This window comes from Lepisma saccharinum, chromosome 19 (genome assembly GCF_977018435.1).
Source record: "Lepisma saccharinum chromosome 19, izLepSacc3.1, whole genome shotgun sequence".
NCBI lineage: Eukaryota > Metazoa > Arthropoda > Insecta > Zygentoma > Lepismatidae > Lepisma > Lepisma saccharinum.
This window is the reverse complement of record NC_139247.1, coordinates 14306633-14327623: the sequence shown is the minus strand read 5'-3', so window position 1 is coordinate 14327623 and position 20991 is coordinate 14306633. Positions and strand designations below refer to the sequence as shown.

The 20991-nt window shown below is 35.3% G+C and overlaps 1 protein-coding gene across 3 annotated transcripts in view; it reads left to right on the top strand.

Moving 5' to 3' along the window:
- Positions 1-19722, top strand: part of LOC146002806 (Y+L amino acid transporter 2) — a 346752-nt gene extending 327030 nt beyond the window's left edge. Inside the window, exons 11-12 of one of the 3 annotated variants that reach the window (XR_014443761.1) lie at positions 9468-9635; positions 18530-19722. Coding sequence is in view for 2 of the 3 variants with exons in the window: in XM_083140761.1 (XP_082996887.1) it covers positions 10088-10142; positions 18530-18542 (68 nt within the window). In the remaining variant the exon portion in view is untranslated. Of the gene's footprint in view, positions 1-9467; positions 9636-10087; positions 10143-18529 lie in introns of all 3 variants that reach the window. The other 2 variants (XM_083140761.1, XM_083140762.1) reach the window with 2 other exon arrangements.
- Positions 19723-20991: the final 1269 nt, after the last annotated feature.

Below are 20991 nucleotides of genomic sequence, written 5' to 3'. Positions count from 1 at the left end.
ATTTTTTCTGATCTTCCACCACTAGTCTCTTTCGACGGTGTTCCAATCTTGTCCTCTTCTCCTAACACTCTCCGCTATCTACTCTTTCCACTGACCTCTTGGTCTCCTCTTTGACCTTACTTCCACTCCTTGTGCATTGTAAGCTCTCACTGGTAGTCTTTCTGCACCAATCCTCTTCATGTGTCTGAACCATCTCATCTGTGCCTAATCTATCCTGTCTTGAAGCTTCATCACACCCACTGTCTGTAGGATCTCCTCATTCCTTATTCTGTCACTTCTAGTCTTCCTCAATATACTCCTTAAGAATTTAATCTCCACTGCCTGCATCTTTCTTTTGTTTCTCTCTGTCATTGTCAAAGTCTCTGCTCCATACATAATTATTGGTACATTGTATGTGTTATATACACCAAGTGCTCACTGAATTGAGACCACCTACCTAATACTTTGTTGGTTCACCTTTGGCTTGGCAGACGGCCTGGACACAACATTGCATGGATTGCATGAGGATCTGACACCATATATTCCTGATGGCATTCCATAACGAGCCAACTGACGTTTGTGCAGGATGCATGGTTCGAAGAGCTTGTTCCACAACATCCCACAGATGCTCTATGGGATTAACACATTCGGGTCTGGCCTCATAATACAGCATTGTTACCTCTGGTCTGCGGTTTTTCGTTGTTTTTCAAAAAATCATAGAAAAGATATTTTTAATTTGTTTTTATTTATAACATTTTTCTTAAATCTACAAAACTTCCTCTTTTCAATGAACAAAAATTTGTTAAATATTATTTTCATTTTCAGACTTTTTTTAAATATTTTTTCAGTAATGTTTTGTGAAGAAGAAAAAAGTACAACATTGTAACAAATGTAAATATAGAGATATTTTAAGTTCGTAATCTGGAAATTTCAATAATTAACTACATAAACTATCAATACATCTTTTGAATCTTGCATAAGAATATTTCTTATGTGCACATAACAAAAAATAATTACAAATTACAAGTAATTATCTTTTGTATGAAAAAGTGGCTGCAGGACAGGACCAGACGATGTATCAGTTGGTTCTGCATCATTTGTAAAAATTAAACAAATAAACTAAATAAATAAAATAAATTTTCATTTTACATACACTATACAAAATAATAAATGGAAAAACTAAAAATACATCAGTGCATGTAGGAGAATCAATCTAGAGGCAAGATGAATATACCCAAAAAATTACCTCTTCTCACTTCATTCATAAAATACTAGAGTTTGCAACACTGTTTATATTGTCAACAATTAATTATTACGAATATAACCTAAATTCCAAATCTTCAAATTCATCTGCATCATCAAAATCGTTGCTAACTTCAAACTGTGAGGCGGAATTTCCGCTATGCAGTCTGGATCTAACGCCGCCATTCTAAACAATGCACAGTACATCAACCTGACAACAAACAGTCACAGGTGTGAGATAAAAATAGCACATGAGTCACCTAGTGGTCGGAATTTCAACAGAGGGGCTTGAATGAACACGCACATGAGACGAAGTACGAGCATAGCCCGTTGTTCAATCTGCAAAGCGATTGCATACCGCAGGACGGGCTATGCCTGTCGTTCGTCCACATTGACTTTAAGTGCACTGCGGGCTATGCCCATCGTGAGACCCCAATGTGTTAAGATCTGGCGAGTTAGGGGGCCAATTCATATGCTGAATCTCTGTGGAATGTTCTTCCAGCCAAGCAAGTACAGTCCTGTCTCGGTGGTACCGTGCATTGTCGTCCTGGAATATGCCATCCCTGTGTGGGTAGAAGTGTTGCATTGTGGGGTGTAAGTGGTCCCCTAACACCTCCCTATATGCAACAGATGTCGCACAGTGATTCATACACACCAATGGTCGCAGTCCATGGCAACAGAAGTAACCCAACACCATACAACCACCCCCACCTGCCTGTACAGCACTAATCATGCAGGAAGGGCCTATAGTTTGGTGCTGTTGGTGCCACACATACACACGCCCGTCAGAGTGGTGTAGCAAAAACCATGATTCGTCAGACCAACACACCCTTTTACAATTGTCCACGGTCCAATCAGTGTGCTCATGAGCCAAAGTGAGATGAAGTTGGTGGTGATGCTTCATGAGGAGTGGGTTGTCTGCTGTGGAACTTTATGCATGTCAGTATGCGCCAGACAGTTGTGCAGGATATGGGTGTTGTGCATCCACTGTTGTATTGGTCCCGTAATTCCTGGGCGCTGATGGTGTGTTCAGTTGTCACGAGCTGTTTGACTCAATGCTATCCCCGTCATGTCACCTCTTGGTGCTCGTTGCCCCATTTTCTTGACACTCTCTGTACATCTTCACCACACTGGAATGGGCACATCCAACCAGTGTCGCTGTCTGGGTTATTGACGCACCTGATGATCGGGTGCCCACAGTCGTGCCCTTTTGGAATGACGTTAAATCCTGACCAACTCCCATTGTAACGTGTGCGTTGTGTCTTTACATTCACCACGATACTTCCAGTTGGGGTGGTCATGTGATCTGAGCAGCTGCTCGATCATTCCTTGTTGTTTGGAGGGGTGGTCGCAATTCAGTGAGCACTAAGTGTATTACCTTCTTGCATTTCGTAGGGACATCCCTGTTCCATATTAATCTTCAAATGCTTTGATAGAGCCCACCACCCATTTGTCCTCATCTCTTCTTCTACTTCTCTCAATTATGCTTCCTAGATATTTGAAACTCTTCCCTTTCCTCAACTCTTCTACATATGTCCACTTTTATTCTTTGTACATTTCTGGCTCTGTTTCTTGTTGTTATTAGCATCTCAATATTTTCTGCTCTTCTAATTTCCTCATTCCAAATATCAAGCTGTCTCTGTACTTCTTCTTTACTGTTTCTCCATATTACTAAGTCATCAGCGAACAACAGGGCCTTCATCTCTTCCTCTCCTATCTTCTTCCCCACCTCTTCGTTAATTGCATCCATTGTAATTATGATGAGCAGTGCGGATTGAGCACTTACCTGTTTTAGTCATTTACTCATACTGAACCACTCTGTTCTTCCTGGTGTCTTCACACAGCTCTGGTTGGCCTTATATGTGCTCTGCACTCTACACACTATCTCTTCGTCAACTCCTTTCTCTCTTAGAGCTTTCCAAATCTTTGTTCTGCCCATGCTATCTTATGCCTTGTCTACATCTAGGAATGCCATAATCAAATCAATTCCATACTCTTAGTGCCTTTCCTCTAATTGCCTTATGGTGAATATCAGATCTACTGAAGTTCTGCTTCTTCTGAATCCATACTGTTCCTCTCTCATGTTCAGCTCTGTTACTTCCCTTATTCTTTTCTCTAATCTAATATTTTCTCATACATCTTTGCTGAGTGGCACATTAGTGTTATTCCTCAGTAGTTTTTACATTCCTTTCTGTCCCCCTTCATCAATATGGGAACTATTAGTCTCTTTGTACAATCTCTTGGCACTTCTCTCTCTTGCAACACTTTTTTCAACACTCTGTACTACCACTGCACACCAATCACTCCTGCTCCTAGTATCATTTCCACTTGCACCTTATTTATTCCAGGTGCTCTTACCTTTCTAGTATATTTTGTAAAAAAAAATGTAAGTAATGCCTACCAATGATATTCATTGAAAACATAATTTGAGATGGAGTTATATATATATATATATATATATATATATATATATATATATATCAATACCCCCAGAAATGCATTGATTCTTAATAGCTCATTAATTGGCATTAAAACAATTCTACCACAAATGATATTAATATGAAACAGATTTGAATAATATTAATGAATAATAATATTGGGAGTTATATTGCAATTGTATGTTGATTTCTTTCTGAAGTGTGGAAAATTAATTCAAACAATGGAACCTGAAATTTGCATTTTAAAGGACCTATGCCTAATAACATTTATAATACAGAACAAATCTTGTTAATTAATTATCTTATTGATGGAATTGTAAATTTAATTGTTTTATGCTGGAAAAATGTAAATATGTGAATATAATATCAAGATTGCGTATATCTGAAACTATATAGTCATAATTAATGTTAGTCATCAGTATCACAGCTGCATTGTGCTCATGTACAAGAAAGAAGACACTGTTTTCAAAACTACATAGCAATGTTTAAAGAAAGAATGTTAGTTAACTCAAAACATGAGTTAGAGGTCCTAAAGTCCAAATGTCCTACAACTATTTATCTTGCATATTTCTGGTACAAGAGATGAAAGCCTTCACAATATCATATGATCCTCAGTTTTTGGCAAGCTGTTTAGATTTATTTCACCAACTTCTAATTTGTATTGTCATTTGTATAGTTGATAAAAGTGAATATTTTATTTTCCTTTGTATTTATTTCTATTTCAATTTAATATCTTCTCACATTTAAATTGATGGTTAACTAATGAAATTAATGAATTATTAATGTACTATTACCATCCATACTAATGCTGCAATTTGAACCCAGAACCTCATTGTACACAGCACATAACATTAAATACTTTATCTCAGAGGGTAACTTTAATTATTGTTGAATGCGTACAGTCTCTTATGATAAAAGTATTCGATAATGAAACGGAAAGTAAAATTTTTATTAATATATCTGTCAAATTTACAATTCATGATGTGTTAAAACAAGTTATCTCCATTGTTCTTTAATTTTACCTTAGCAAAATGCTTTTAGGAAGGTAAGAGGAACTAAAATTAAATGGTCTGACTCGGTTGTTACCATATGCACTTGATGTACCTTGACTTATTAGGGGATGATATAAAAATAATTAAGACTAATGCTAAAACATTTTTAAAGGCAGCTAAAGAGATACGTTTGGAAGTTAGCAAGGATAAAACTAAATATATGCTTACAGGCCGAAACAAAGTGTTAGGTAATAATCCAAATGTAATTATTGATAACAACTTGTTTGAATCAGTTTCCACTTAGGAGTAATGCTAACGACTGGAAATGATACTAAAGAGGAAATAAAAAGCCAACTTAATTCAGGAAATGCATGTTACTTTCTCTTCATCAACTTTTACCTTCTCATTCAATGTCTAAGAAACTAAAAGTCAAAATACACAAAACATTAATTTTTGCCTGTAGTATTATATCAATGCGGAACTTGATCCCTTGCATTGGAAGAGGAACATAAATTAAGAGTATTTGAAAGTAAAATCCTTTTAAAAAATATTTGGACCTAAAAGGGATGAGCAAACAGGTGAGTGGAGAAGGTTACATAATATAAAAGTACGTAATTTGTATTTATGTCCAGATATTATTAGAATAATTAAATCAAGAAGACTTAGGTGGGCAGGCCATGTGGCACAAATGGGAGAGGAAAGAGGAGTTTACAAGATTCTTGTTGGGAAACCTGATAGTAAGAGACCTGTAGGAAGGCCAAGACGAAGATGGAGGGATAACATTGAGATGGACCTAAAGGGAATCGGTAAGGATGGACATTTTGGATTGATCTTGCCCAAGATAGGGAGAGATGGAAGGTTTGTGTTGCTGCAGCCATAAACCTTTGGGTTTTAGAAGACTAGAAAGTTAGTTAGTCATTTAGATACAGTTTCCTATAACTTGTAAACGCCATTGTTGGAATTATCACTTTCAGCTGTTTATATCATCGGAAATAAAAAAATAAAAAAGAATTGCAAGAATAATTTTATGCGCAAGATAATTTGTAATATCATATAGTTGAGTATTCACATAAAAAATCATTGAATTTAATAACTGAAAAGAGTCTCTACTTCTTTGAATTTATTTTTTCCTAATGATGACAAGGTCAGCGAGTTCTGAATGTTTGTAAGGTGTGGAATTACCATGCTCTGAGAAAAGTCAGTCCTACTGCATTGTTTCATCTTGAACATTATATGTCTATTCAGAAAATGGTTCTTAAGAGTTCTATTTTGCTTCACAATTTCTATTTGCAACAGAACATTTATTTAATTGTTAATACATGGACCTGGTTGGTTAGTCTTTTAGCGGACAAATTTGGAACCATAGACATGTCAGTTGGTTATGTGGAAGCAACAATGATACCTGAGAGCAAATAACATTATAGCAGTGACAACGTTTTCAATTTTCCTGGAACGGATTGATAAAATATTTACTAATATGTACTAACAAATAGGGATCTTGTTATTTTTCGTTAACACCTATATTTTACAGTTTAGCAGAATTTTGTAACAAAGTAAGGTCCTTGACTTAAGTCTCAACCAGTGGCATATTCAGAAAATTTGATCTGGTTTATTGCAACAATTCATATTTATCGTATGTATTTATTATATATTATTAATTAGATATAATAGAGGTAAAATATTGTTCAGGCATGAAAGTTAAACAGAAACAGAAATCTGATAACTTCAAATTTGCCAGCAATTTCTATATGTATTAGGGCATGACAAATATTTTATTTTCACGAGAATGTGGGTCTGGCACGAAAATCCAAAATATACAAATGGAAGGGGGCAGTGTATGGTACTGTGGAAATATGAACAATGTAGATGATGTGTACCAGGCTTAGGATAGAGAAGCAAACAAAATATCATTAAAGATATCATCGTTCCACATGTTTTACTAGTCACAAAGCATACAAGCTTTACAGGAACAAAAGAGGTGCATACTACACTAGCACACCATTCCCCACAGTTTCCTTGTGACATACTCTGGCATTTCTTCCCCTAGGATGGCTATTTTGATACATGAATGCTTTCATGCCATGGAAAGCCTGTAGCCTCAACAATAAATTACCACTGCCATCTGTACAATAACCATTCATCACATTTCCATCTAGTGACGTGTTCACATACTGTGTCACTTTCCCCGGGACGTGCGATCATATTGTGATACCACCGTTTAACTTTGAGAAAAAATATAGTTGCCATGACTTATGCTCCAGACCTTGTATATGAAAGAGTTGGTTTACTGGCGGTAAGCCAGTTAACAGAAAAATGCACCACTTGTCGCAACATATACCTCACATGTACATGAATCTTGTTAGCGTAGGTGTGTGCAGATCCTCTGATTGGGGGGTGGGGAGGGTGCAAAAGCCTTGATGAAATTTTAGTTGGGAAAGAAAAACCTCATTTTATCACTGTTTTAATTTAATTGTATTTATATATGTATAATGCAGCAACATAGAGGCAGCGTAACAAATAAATAATAAATTGTACCATGCTCCTTTTCCTCCAAACAATTGTGTTCATACAATTAAGACAAAACTGTTTAACAGCAAGAGTCTGAAGTGCTTAGCAGTTATAACTTCTCCCTTTGGTAATTTACGATGCATTACAGAAAACAATAAAATTGCGAGCGAAGTGAGCAAGAAAACATTTAGCTCCAAATTTTTGCAAACTGAAAACAATACTGACACAGCACAAAAATGCCATGGCATTCTCTTCTATAATTTTTTTCATTTAGATTGTTCGGCACCCAGGCCCAACTCCCGCCACCTCCTAACTATGGTTCTGAACTTGACAAAACTGTAGGAAAAGCAGATATTGTGAACAAAGTGAGCAAGAAACATTACTGAATGTATTTTCATTTGTATAAAATTTGATATTGAGAGGAGGAGGGGGCAATTGCCCCTCTGTGTCCCCCAGCAGGTGCTCTTGGCCGTCTGGAAGAAATAATGCAAGAAAGACGTGAAAACTAATTTCATTGTAAGAATCCTTTTGTCCTGATACTCTTAGATTCTACTAGTCTTACTTTCTTTTACCTCAATGTTTGCCCCCATTGCCCCTTGTGATTGCATGACAGTTGCTTTGAACTTTAATGGGCTTGAAAATACTTAATCATTTAATAAAGGAGACAAGATTCCTCTCCACTAAATTTCTAGGTAAAAGCACAATAATGTAGGACGTCTGGAAAGCGTGGGGGGGGGGGGTGCAAGAATGGCCACACCTCCCCCTTAGAAATCAAATGTCAACCTAAAAGTATATATTTAACACGTATAATTTGATATATATTTATGCGATAATTTAAAATTCAAGTGGTATTTTTTGAGGGGGCAACACTATTATTAGGGTAATATGTTCCATGGAAAAATACTCTGCTTGTCCCTCTGTAAAAAAAATCTGCGGATGATGACCATTATTAGGGGGGTCAATTACCCCCCTCCGTGCACATGCCTATGCTTGTTAGATCTTTCTTACTAAGAATCAAATGGAGGATAGAGGTATATATGGAACTTCAGTAACTGTTGTAAGGTCCATACTGAGTGTGAAAAATCCAATGAATAACTTTATGAAGTTGGGGACACGTAACGTAATGAAATATCAACTTTTTAATAATGTAACTTGTGAACAATGAGAAATTAAATACTCTGTTGAAGGAATCTTTATAATTCCATCATGTGAGAACCAGGGGGATGTAAATCCAATTTATCAAATTTACAGGAGAGAGGGGAAAATGTTTTCTTAAGGAATACATCAGACTCTTACAAAAAGTCAGTTAATTGGAGATACTGACTCCACCTTACTGCTAAAGATTAAAATTGGACACATGCCAATCTGACTCCAAATTGTCAGTTTAACAAAGCTGAAAAGAGTCTTTTTGGAGTTACGTTTCTCTGGTTCTTATACGAAAATTTATGTACTGAATTAATTTTGGAAGAAAAGATCAACGCATAAATCATGTAAACCATAGTTGCTCTTGATATATAGAAAAAATATAGAGCGACATGTTTCTCAAATGTCCTCTTGAATTTAAGGAGGAACGTCAAGAGACTAATGTAGAAAATTAACAATGAAATGGTTCAGAAAACTATGCAAGTTAAAGGGAACTAAAAAATATCAGCCTTGCAAATGTACCCATATGCCATTATCATTTGCAAATTACTGTTAATTAATTAATTCTAGCTCTATTGAAAATTCTGGTTTGTTGTAGAAGTGATTAAGGTTTCCACTTGAAACTGAAGTATTTCCATGAAAACTACAAAGTACAACTCCATAGTTATGACAGTGTGATATGTGAAATCCGGCAAATTAGTAAGCATTTATTTTGGTTCATAAGTTATTAAAGCAAAACCTCCTACATGCATTTTTCATTTTTTTCAGCTTATTCCAATCTTCCAGGATGTCAAAGATTTCCTAAGTCTAATTTGTTTCTTTTGCAGAAATTGCACGATACAAATACAAATAATTTACCAGGTTAAATGGTAGTGAAGGAGTTTAAGTATATTTGTTTTAAGTTAAGGTATATATATTATTTGAAGTGTTTCATATCCTTGGAATGAAATTTTCTAACTTGTATACATGTACTTTTTAATTCATAATTGTTACTTTTAAATCCTTGTTCAATTTAAGTAATTGTTACTTGTTTTATTATTCGTTTGCCTCATTTTCCAACCCAGATCAGCAGTGTAAAACTAGTGCAAAAATTGATGAGGCCTTTGTTATCTGCTTCTTACGATTGGAAGAAAATGTATTAATGTAGGTCCTGGTTTTTCCCCAGCTGCCCTGACTAGGAACCTGCAGAAGTTATTGATAGTTTGCCCTACAGAGATTCGTCCTCCAAAGATGCGAGCTTCGGAAACAACTGAGCCTTTAGTGGACACAGTTGTTACTTAGCCTAGTAATGCCCCTAACTTCTGAAACTGAACACAAATCAAAGTTGAGAAAGGCAAGAATTGTATATGGAAAGGACTATGCACCTAACTTTTTCATTGCCAATATGCACAAAACTGATGCATCATGTTTCTCACACTCTTCTTAATATTATTTGTTTAACTATTTCTATTCATATTGATCCTTGCACTAAGACTGAACTATTTTAGTTACCAAAGAGGTTTTTATAAGTTTTGTAGAATTGCCTGCGAGTACGTTAGTTAGCCTGGCATGTGATAGTGCATATGTGTGACTTGCTACTGCTTGAACCTCTCCTAGTTATTCGTTTTTGTAGTAGCCTGCCATAATTTCCTTTCTACAATTTTACTTGTTTAAGTGACACTGTATGCTTTGTGTTCTTGTATTATTTCTGTGTTTACTTTCATGAAGTTGGCATGCATTTCTTTTTCTTGTTTTGTTCTGCTTTTGTCCGTGAATTTTTCTCTTTATTCTTTATAATCTTTCCAGATGCAGCAACTCGATATCTACAGACACTCATGCTGGTCGTGCGACCTGTTAAAAGGTTTAATATACATTATTTTATTAGAAATATTTTAATAACTTTTTAGTAAAGCACGCAACTAGAAAGTGGGGAGAACATGTAATGATGATAGTACATAAAAGCACAGCATGCGTGAGAAAAGTTTCGAGAATATCTAAAATATTTTATTTTATTTCTGTTTTTTTATTACTGGTTTTATGGTGAGTAAGACCATTTTCTAACAGGTTTCTAATCTCTTGTCTAACGTTGCTAGCTCTTTCTTCAATAGCAAGACTTGGTGTTAATATTTCTTATAAATCAATAAACATTTAATTTCAACACATTCTTTCCACTGGTTGAGAATGGTTCGTTCAATTTGTAGGTAATACCTTGCAGGCGTGGATCATCTTATTTTGTATATGTATTCAAAGAATGAATCAAATTAGAAGACAATTGTTAAAGAACTTAAAATTTATAATAATTTATTGGTTTCCTATTAGTATGCCATCTGTAAGTGAGACCCCAAATCAACATCACATTTTAATCCACTTTTCCATGATTTTAACAAATAATTCCACCAAATTTAATATAACACTTAACTGCTATGTTTTTATAAATTAACAACAAAGCCCACACAAATTACAAGCTATGTATGCGTATACCACTATATATCTCACCTGCATATTAAAGTATAACGAGTACTTACTAAACCAATACTATTAAACAGTTGTAATTAATTTTCTATTGTTAAGGAAATTACTATGCTACTTTGATATTAATTTACTCATTTATGAACATATAAAAAATTGCAGCATTCATTAAATCTATTGATGTTGATTTGGCTACCTATGGTTGACAGGAATTGAGTACACATTTTTTTACTTATCAATTGATGAAACATTGTCATCCACAGCAAGCACAATTTGATGGTAGATCATCAATAATTCTCTATTTTAAAGCAAAAAATATAACCTGAATTGTCTTTGTGAATGAGCTTGCATCAATAACTGTTTTTTTAAAAGATGTAATCTTCTGCTCAAATATGTAAGGGTATAAAAAGACTTGCCACATTTGCATTTTTATGTTTTTTTTTGAGCCCCAGTGGTCTAGTCAGTAGCGCATCAGACTGCTATGTAGGAGACCCGCGTTTGATACCCAGGGTTGGTGATATAAGGCTGGAATTTTTCTGGCCTTATCCCTGCATAAAGTGGCTCTGGAGCTCACAAAGCCTCAAATCAATGGGTACCAGTTGGCAACCCTGGGGGGTAAAGGTGGCCAGAGCATGGTGCTGATTACATCACCTCCAAAATGGTCAAAATCAAGAATGTGTGGGGTCCTACCCCCACATCGCCCAGATGTGCCTCCATGGCACGGTGCTATATGCATGGGCATCTTTGCCTTTTTACCTCACATTTGCATTTTAAAGATTTTACAAATAATTTTTAAAATCAATAATACTGTGTGTGGGGGGGGGGGGGGGATAAAAAAAATGGAACTTAAATGTATGTTTAGAACTAAGTACCATTTGATGATTAATAACAAATTTGAAAATTGAATTATACAATCTAATAAAATATCTAAATGAAATATTGAATAACATAATCAATATTTAAAAAAAAAACATTGCCTAAATTCAGGCAATGCATAATATTGTTTTTATTTTCAAAATTTTGCCTTCTTAATAAAACTTACTAAGAAATGCTCAGAACTGCAATTTCATTGTTGTATGGATAATAAAATTAGTTCCTTATTTTTAAAAAAGTGGATAGTATGAATTTGAATATTTGAAAATATAACACTTTAAAATACTTGAACATAGAAAATGAAGAAAACAGGGTACTTCAGTAAATAATATATATCCCATATAACATTATCAGAGCATTATATGGCAGGTTGCGTATCACAGATGGGAGGAGAACAAAGACATAAAAGATCCTTAATCACAAACCTAATATTTCACTGAATCCATTTTATAAGAGATAATGAGTTTCCTGAAATGAAAAGTCTATGTTCAATTTTTCTGTCAGAATGACGGAGTCTCTCATATTGTTGAATGCTTGTAATGTCATTGTATGAACATTTTGTTCAATAAAGTAACATGCTCTATAATGCCAATAATTTTAGACACTGCTTTTCTTCATGATTTTTGCAGCTTCTGCTGTAGTTTGGAAATAATTTCTGGCTCTACTCAGCTAAAAGCTGCATTAATAGGATTTGCATTGCTGTACTTCACTTTCTGATTCAACATATAACAGTTGATGTTGATTTGTCTATTATGTCATGATACTATTATTAACACATCGATCTGGCTTCACTTTTTTGGTAACTTGCACCTGCACCACACATTTGTTATAAGTGCATTTATAAAGAATACATTAGGGGAAACCAGGGATGGTTTGCACAATTATTGTTACTTCAAATAAACAATCACTAAAATTGAATAAAACTATTAAAATTGACCAAAATTTGCTTTAGTAAACAAAGCAAATATCTTCCTAATGTTGTGATATAGCTTCGTGTGAAGTGTTGCCAACTTGCCCCACATGTCACATTGTGTGGTGATTAAGTACAACTACTGCCACAATCTACAAGTGTTTTTTATTATTATAGGTCTTCAAAATAAATATTCTTTTAACAATGGCCCTTTCCCATAATTTCTTACATCAAATCTCTAATTTTGTCATACTCTACGATTCTCATCCTTCAAAACTGATGACACTAGCATAATATGTGAACAGTCATAACACACATCAACAAAAGTCCCTGACCTTCCTTGGTGGAGTCATTAGCACAACACACTACAATGCCAGGAGTCCAGGGGACAAATCACAGCATGGGTGTTCTTTGTGACTGTCCCTTCATTTTAATCATATCAATACCAGACATGCCCAGTGCCTCGAGACCCGGCCTCAGCCTGTGCCTTCAAGAACCTAGAGAAGCTTAGGCTGTGCGAGGCTGAGGCCATGTGATACGGGAGGCTAAACCTTGAGCTTGGAGGCTGAGGCTGTGTGAGGCTGACCTTGGGCTCGGAGGCTGACCTTGGGCTCGGAGGCTGTGTGAGGCTGACCTTGGGCTCGGAGGCTGTGTGAGGCTGACCTTGGGCTCGGAGGCTGTGTGAGGCAGACCTTGGGCTTAGATGCTGGGCCATCTGAGGCCAAAGTGAAATGGACATCTCTGAATTCTCATCCTAATTCTCATGAGGGGTGTAAGGGGTGACCATCCCATCTACACCAAAATGTCAACCTAATTTCTAAGTACTACATCCTGGCCTGCATTTTTCAGACTAGTGACGTCTGTGTGGTTCCTGTCATCCACATATGTTTACGATTAGCATTTTATGTCATCACCATTCATACTCATCTTCATGATTAGCTAAACATGTTAGAAAGCAAAGTAAAATAAACTATATCAGTCAACCATTGTCATTATAACCAAATGCAGCAGAAGAGTGACTAAATAACAAAAATTAAATCAAATCAAATATCAACAAAAGAGAAACTTGAAAACTTTTCTGTAATTATGCTATTGCAATCTTACATTTTTACCAGCTTACACCAACCTTTAAATCCACAACTTTCATCTCCTAGCAATGCCCGGAAAGTAATTTCCAGTTTAGTCAATAACCTTTCGAACAAATTACAACATTAAATCAAAACTAATGATGATTTCATAACATGAGACCTATTTTTTGTACATTTTAACATTTTAAACATTGCATTATTGAATCAAGTGGGAGTGTAACAACGTGCTGATGCCAGCTCATATAATATCATACTCTACAATCAGTTATATACCTAGAGGCTTACATATACCTTCAGAAATTCTGATGCTTTACTCAATCGCCATGAAACTACGTACATAAGCAACTTTGGCTTTGTGGTCAATATCAAGGATATTAACTGTTAACCACTCCTGGTCTTCCCCACAGCACAAAAAATAGCACATTGCTAGTAACACAGCACTTCTCTATTACACTGTATGAGGTTACAAGTAGGAATTCTTCCATCATGAGCCATTGTTTTCTACCTTTTTTCCGCAGCAATATTAATATGGCATTGAGGGTTCTCAAGAATGGTGAGACTGGATATTCTTTCAAAGATTTGGAAAGACTGTTGCGACTGATATTACTTGGTCTACAGGGTGTTTCATGAATCAATGAGCTTTTAGTATGTTGATCAGTATCTGATATTTTCAAAACTGCAGTTTGGTAAAGGGACAGGTGTCAACCCAATGGTTGCATATTTCGTTTTTCATGAAAACTCAAAATGTGAAGTAACACATTGTAGTGTTCATTTTTCATACATTTGAAAGTTTTTTTTTTTGGATTGATTGATTGATTTGTTTTTTTAAGTCCACTTTATGCACAGTAAGTCTAATCAGGACTGGACCTACAGTTTAAAGTGAGATCCGAACCACTTGGGCCTCCACCGTGTTCGAACCTGGGATGCCTTGATTACAAGGCAATGATGCCACCACTGCACCATCAGAAAGGCCCTACATTTGAAAGGTGTGAGGTGCATTTTGCTATCATGTTTTGTCACGAAATGATGCGAAATGAACTGCAATATGCGAAAGAAGCTCTTAAACCTGAAATTTGGGGTTTATTTACAAACATGACTCCTTCTGAGGTCTGAATTATCCTGTGAGTGATGCAAATCATAGAAAATATATGAATTCTCGTATAATATTTGAGAAGCAAAAAATGAACTCCTTTACACAGGAATAAACTTAATGCTCTGAATGTTCTATTAGATGTGAAATGTAACTTTTGTAAAACTATACTTATTGTATAGTTTTTAAATCAAATTTAGGTTTTTATTCACCATTTTAACACCGACATGTCAGTCAAGGGCATGATGCTGATCACATCACCCCCACTCATGACCGGATCAAGAAAGTGTGGGGCGTTACCCCCACACCCCCTATACTCCTTCATGGCCTGATGCTAAACACAGGGGAGCACTCACTTTACTTTTTTTTATTATTATTAATACTACTGGATAGAAACATTGAAGTTGAAAAAGAACGACAACATGCAAGGTACATATTAGGTTTGAATTAAGATGGAAACTGTATTAGAATGAGCATTTGCAAGTAATGTGACATAAGATAATGTCATAACGGACTGAAAATTTTCTTTACAAGCAGTGCTGGCAGTTGCTCCCCCTCTTTTTGCTCCTGCAATACAACCTCTCAATGCTTGTCTTGTCTGCCAAGAGAATGTAAACTGTCTTTGCCCCCCCCCCCCCCCCTTTCAGTTTTGGCACTCACTCACTGGTACTGTCTATAAGTGTAAAAACATACTCTACAACAAACTACAAATTGCATCATTTTACAAACTACTTTGATATATGTTAATTATACCCTGTGGCCTGCTGAGATGCAATCAGAAAAACTATGTCATGCAGTGAGTCCCAATGGTTAATAGACCAAAACAAAATGAGAATTAATTTACTGATTGCTTCTTGATTTTATTTATTTTTGATTTTGTTGAATATATGAATGAGAACTTGATGGAATGTTTCCATTTATGGTTTCTTGTAGGATATGTTGTTTATGCTTATAAAAAAATATATTTGGAAATAGGTTTAATGAAATTTTCATAATATTTTCATCTTATCAACTTTAAAATTTTAAGTTTTGCTTATGCAGTTTTAGATTTAAATAGTTTTATTTATCAAGTGTGTACATGTCCTAGCTAATGCGTCAATGATGCTGGTGCTGCTTTTGTGGAGATATGTCTGTTATCTTCGACCTACTTTTGATATTTGAGATCTGCAGCTGCATTTGCTCATGTAATAAATAATTTATAGGTTTAAGTAAATGGAACATTACAAGGACTATTTCAGGGTATAGAAAATAACAAGGAAGATGATGGTTGTCAAACACATGTATGGAAAGACCCAAATGAAAGGAATGAAAGTTAGTTAACACATCCTAGCCCAGCTCTGGGAGGGGCATTTAAAAAGCCATCCCAGGCATTTTCTGAATCCAAACTTTAAAAGGAATGTGGCCACCATCTTATATTTTTCGAGATTTTCAAAATGGCGCCCTGGAGGCTGCAAATGGCACTTTTTCATTGACTTTTTTTAGCCGGACTGTTAGGAATCTGACCTCTTTGAGGGTTCCTGCTGGTGTCTCCTACCAATGACCCCACCCCATTGGTCCTCCAAAGAACATGTTGGGGCTGCCCTGGAGCCCTCGGTAAATTGGCACCCTGGACATGCTCTTGGGTACTGCATCAGATCTCCCCCAAAGTCACCCGGTGCACCCCTTTTCATTCACCAGTCAACATGAGGGAAGAAAATGCACCCTGCAGCTAAACAACCTTAGTCGTTTACGGACAAATACAAGCACATACTTTAAAACGACTGGTCATTTATGGGAGGGAATGTGTTAAAGCTGCCATGGGACATTTCTTGCAAATTGTTAAGTTGGCAGACATTATGGAAAAAAAGAGAAACTACTTGTAGAATCCTGGTCTGGGCACATTTGGTGTTCTCTGTAGATGTCCCTTAATCAATTTCATCATATCATTCATCCTCGTGGTTAGACAAGAATGGCAGGAAAGCAATACTCAATAACAAAAATAAAATCAAAATAAGAAACAACGACGACGTTTATTCCAAATAAAGCAAAATAACAAATCGTAAGACACACATAGCAAGATGAATAATGAACATGTAAAGGTAAGGACTTACCATTATTGCATTTAAATGTGGGCAAGTGGTGTTAAAACTTCCCTATTGATGATATTCCATTTTTCTGTGATGTTATACTAGTTTTCTCTTTTGCCTCCAGTCTTTGGTCTTTTCGTCAAATTTAATGGAAAGTTCCATAGTACAGCATTTCCCTTTCACTATGCATTAAAATATGTAATTTAGACTTGTATCATTCACCCACATAATTCTGTATAAGCACTGCATGGTATTGTACCACACAGTATGATGACGGTTGATGCATATTTGATCTTAGATCTAGTGTGTCATTTATATTTTAATAAATTAGTTACTCTAGTGGTTATAATATGAAGTGCTATCCAAAAGTTCCAGAAATGTATCTATTGTGTTTCTCAGACATACAAATGCTTACTCTGGCATTTTACCATTGTTGACTTGATAGTCCTCTTGAGATGCCATTATAAATCCCAGTAAGTATTGTGAGAAGGATTTATGTTCTGGAAGTATTATTGATCAGCAGGTTGAGCACCACCAGTGATTTGGCTTATAATAATAATAATAATAATAATAATATAATAACCAATGGCACAACAGCCATTGAAGGCCAGGGCCTACCTACAGACTGCTGGCCACACTCCCACCTGCTGAGGGGGTAGATCATCCAACTAGTTATTGGGTTATGTGTGGTCAGCACAACAAACCTCCAGTCATTGTTGTGGTTTTCCATGGTCTGGATACGCTACTCATTTGCAGCTCCCCAATTTCCTCACGATGGTGGGTGGCCACTGGTCCCATACACTGGCTGAAATCTCAAGAGAAAAGTTGTTATGCTTCCCCTAGGATACTCGAATACGCATGTCTCATAGTCCAAAGCCTGACGCCTTAGTTTGCCTGGCTTTATGTCCTGTAAATAACATAGATAAATTGCTATTGCAGTTTCATTCTACGAGTTTTTTGGAATTGTTCTGAGGCAAAGGCTGCCCTCTGCTTAACATTAGAGGACCGAACTTTGTGAACATGCAAAACAAAATTTGACTGAGAATGGAGGATAAAGACACTTCACAATTTCTTTCATCTCTACCTCAGGAAGGCGCATTCTGAATTCCCAAGCATATTGGTGTGGGATTTACTTTTCACACAACTATAGTACAAGCCTCATTTCTCAATGAATGATGTCACAAAAACAAAATATGGAAAGTATGAAATACTAAAGCAACCAAACCTAACATGAATACCATGAAACACACCTGACTTAATGTGAATAGCAAATTAATGTGGCCTATTGTTGTGGTAATACTATGTGTTCTGAGTGAATTAGGTTAATTGCTTTAGTATTTCTGCACATTACTAATTTATTTTCTTGTGTAATTCATTTAGAAGTAGAACTTTTGACACAACTTCGACAATACTCAAGATTTCATATCATGCAGTTTTGGGTACGTTTAATTGGTTTCAAACTGTCATCCAGCATAGATTAATCTATTTGTGCATAAAATTGAGTTGAGTGCAAAAGTTTGGAACATTTGTTTCTATATTTACATTCTTGGAAGTTTCAAATAGTACTTCATGTATTACTTGTGTTCTTATATCATAGAATTAAGATAAGGTGTTTTCTTTATTACATAAATGTTATAAGAAATTGTAGTTTTCTTCATGGTGGTTGCGGTAAACGCGGTTTAAAATTACTTACGTGAAATTTGTAGTTTTCTGTTGTAATTGTCATTATATTGTTGTTTTTTTCTCTTTCAGTCAAGATAACTAGGTGCTTACAGAAGTTGATGATCGTTGTAGCAAAAGAGACTCCAGCGAATGTGTAAGAAAATGAGAGATGAATTATTTATCCACAACTCGAGGCATTTTCTTTTAAACAAAAGGAAAATATAACTTGGTCCATCATAAGAATCACTCATTTTTAATTTTAAGAAACTTTTAATTCCAAGGAAGTTATTTATTGTTTACATATCAGAGCAAAATTTTAATACAAGCGCCAAAAAGTGTATGTTCATTTGTTCATATTATTTTAGTGAATAGAAGTTTAATTTGTGCAAATTATATTTTTGTAAGATAGTACTTTGTGTAGGGAATGCAGAAATATTCCTTTTTCTGAATGCAGTTCCTTCTTGCAGGGTAATTAGGTAGATAGTTTGACTATTGTCCTCCATATCTTTTATAGTACGTATATTTTACCTTCCAAATGCATTGATGCATTTGTGATTTTTTAAAATTATACTCATTCCACATTGAACTCTGCCATTTCGGCAGAACGGGCAGCCTATATGATCTCAAAATAAAAAATAAACAGAATATTATATGTATATGATGAAAATGGGATATAGCTGCCTCGATATGACAATACTGTAATTTCGTTGTTAATCAAATCACTTTTATATTAATTTTTCTTTTATGTACGCTGTGGTAATAATAGTTTCAATTCATTTAGTGTATTTTGGGACCATTTTCAGCAATGATGTGACTAGTTCTTTTAGAATCTCATGTACTGTATGTTGTGGATTATTTCACATGATTGTTTTCTGCATTTGGTTGTTAATAATGGTGGTAAAGAGAGTATATATAATCCTGTTGAGATCTTTCAAAAGTCTATTTTGCGTGTCACTAATGTGTTTAAACAAATTCTCTCTCGTCAGTGTAAAAAGTTAATCAATGAAAAATAGTGAATGACAATATGGTATATGTAATGTATGTGGGATATAATGTAATATATCTGATGTGTTTCTGTTGTTTGCTGCAATTATTAAGAGCCTGAAGTGATGTAATGTATGTTCTGTATGTTGTGCAAAGAAGAAAAAGAAAGGATAGCAAACTTATTTGTCATTTGTGCAGTCGTAAAATGTATGTATGTGTTGTGAGAAAACATTCAGGGCAAGATATGACATGAATAAAAAAAATAGAGGATAAAGTCTACAGTATTATTGTATATTCATCACGTAGTAGATATTCAACTGACACAAATTATTTGCAATGTATATAACCAATTATACATGTGATGGTACAAGCTGAACTTACCGTAATTTTCTTACCATATCATCTTCAATCAAGGTAAAAGTTTTGCTTGCTCTCACTATGAAAATCGCTTGAAGACTGAATTCAAAGATGGTGTCTGCCTTTTCTGTAAGCTTAAATCACATGGCAGACAATTTATTTTTAGAATTTGTTTGCAACAAGCTGAGGTTATAGTATATTTTTAAAAAAATGTCAAGAGGGTTACGTCAGTCTTCAAATTTCATTGAGAACATTTTCTCTTCTTGAAAAAAGATCACATTTTTTGACATTCAGCTCAGAGTGGCCTTTTGCAAATTTGTATTTATGCAATTTGAGCATTTCTTTCAATCTTTCTCCAACTCTGCAGGTGGGATCATTGTGAGATCAACTCATGTTTAATGAATATTATAGATTCGTGTCCTGGACAAAATATGAGTTCTGTTTATTTTTTTCATCTACTTACAGATTACTTGTCTATTACACACTTCATTAGTTAATTTCATGGTAACATTTAAGTATAGGGGAGACTGATTTCTTCAAATTTACAGGAGAAAGTACTTACGGAAATCATTTTCTGTAGCATTGTGGAAGTTCGTGAATGTAGTTTTGATCCATTTTAATGCAAATACATGTTGTTTTCTGCGAAAATCTCTGTCCAACATGCTGTTTCTGCTGCCGCCATTTGCTTTCTGCATGAGAGCACAATGCTCCAATGTGTTAAGATGACATAACCCCTTAGTCAGTGTTTCAAACTCGCCGTGTTTTCACTAGAACATGACTTGTATTTTTTTTTAACTATTCTTGCCTAACTTAACCTAACCTAACCTAACCTAACCTTACGGAAAATGGTTTTTGGGGCTAACGTCAATGGTTTTTGGGGCTAACGTCAATGGTTTGTGGGGCTAACGTCAATGGTTTGCGACATATTAGCATAATTTCAAATCCGGGCATGAAAGTAGGTATTTTCCGGTGAACGAGGTTGCAACACTGCATAAATCGACAAAACACTCTCACAATGTGCCCTGAACCAATATGCTATTGCCTGTCATAATGTGTTACAGAATCGAAATAACAAGTAACAGTAAGTACCGTAAATGTAAGAAATAGACATTATCTTAGTTAGAAATGCATTATTTCACCTTAGGAAATGTTCCACATTCCAAAATAGTACGTTAGTAATGTAAAAAAGTGTGAAATATATGATTTATAGG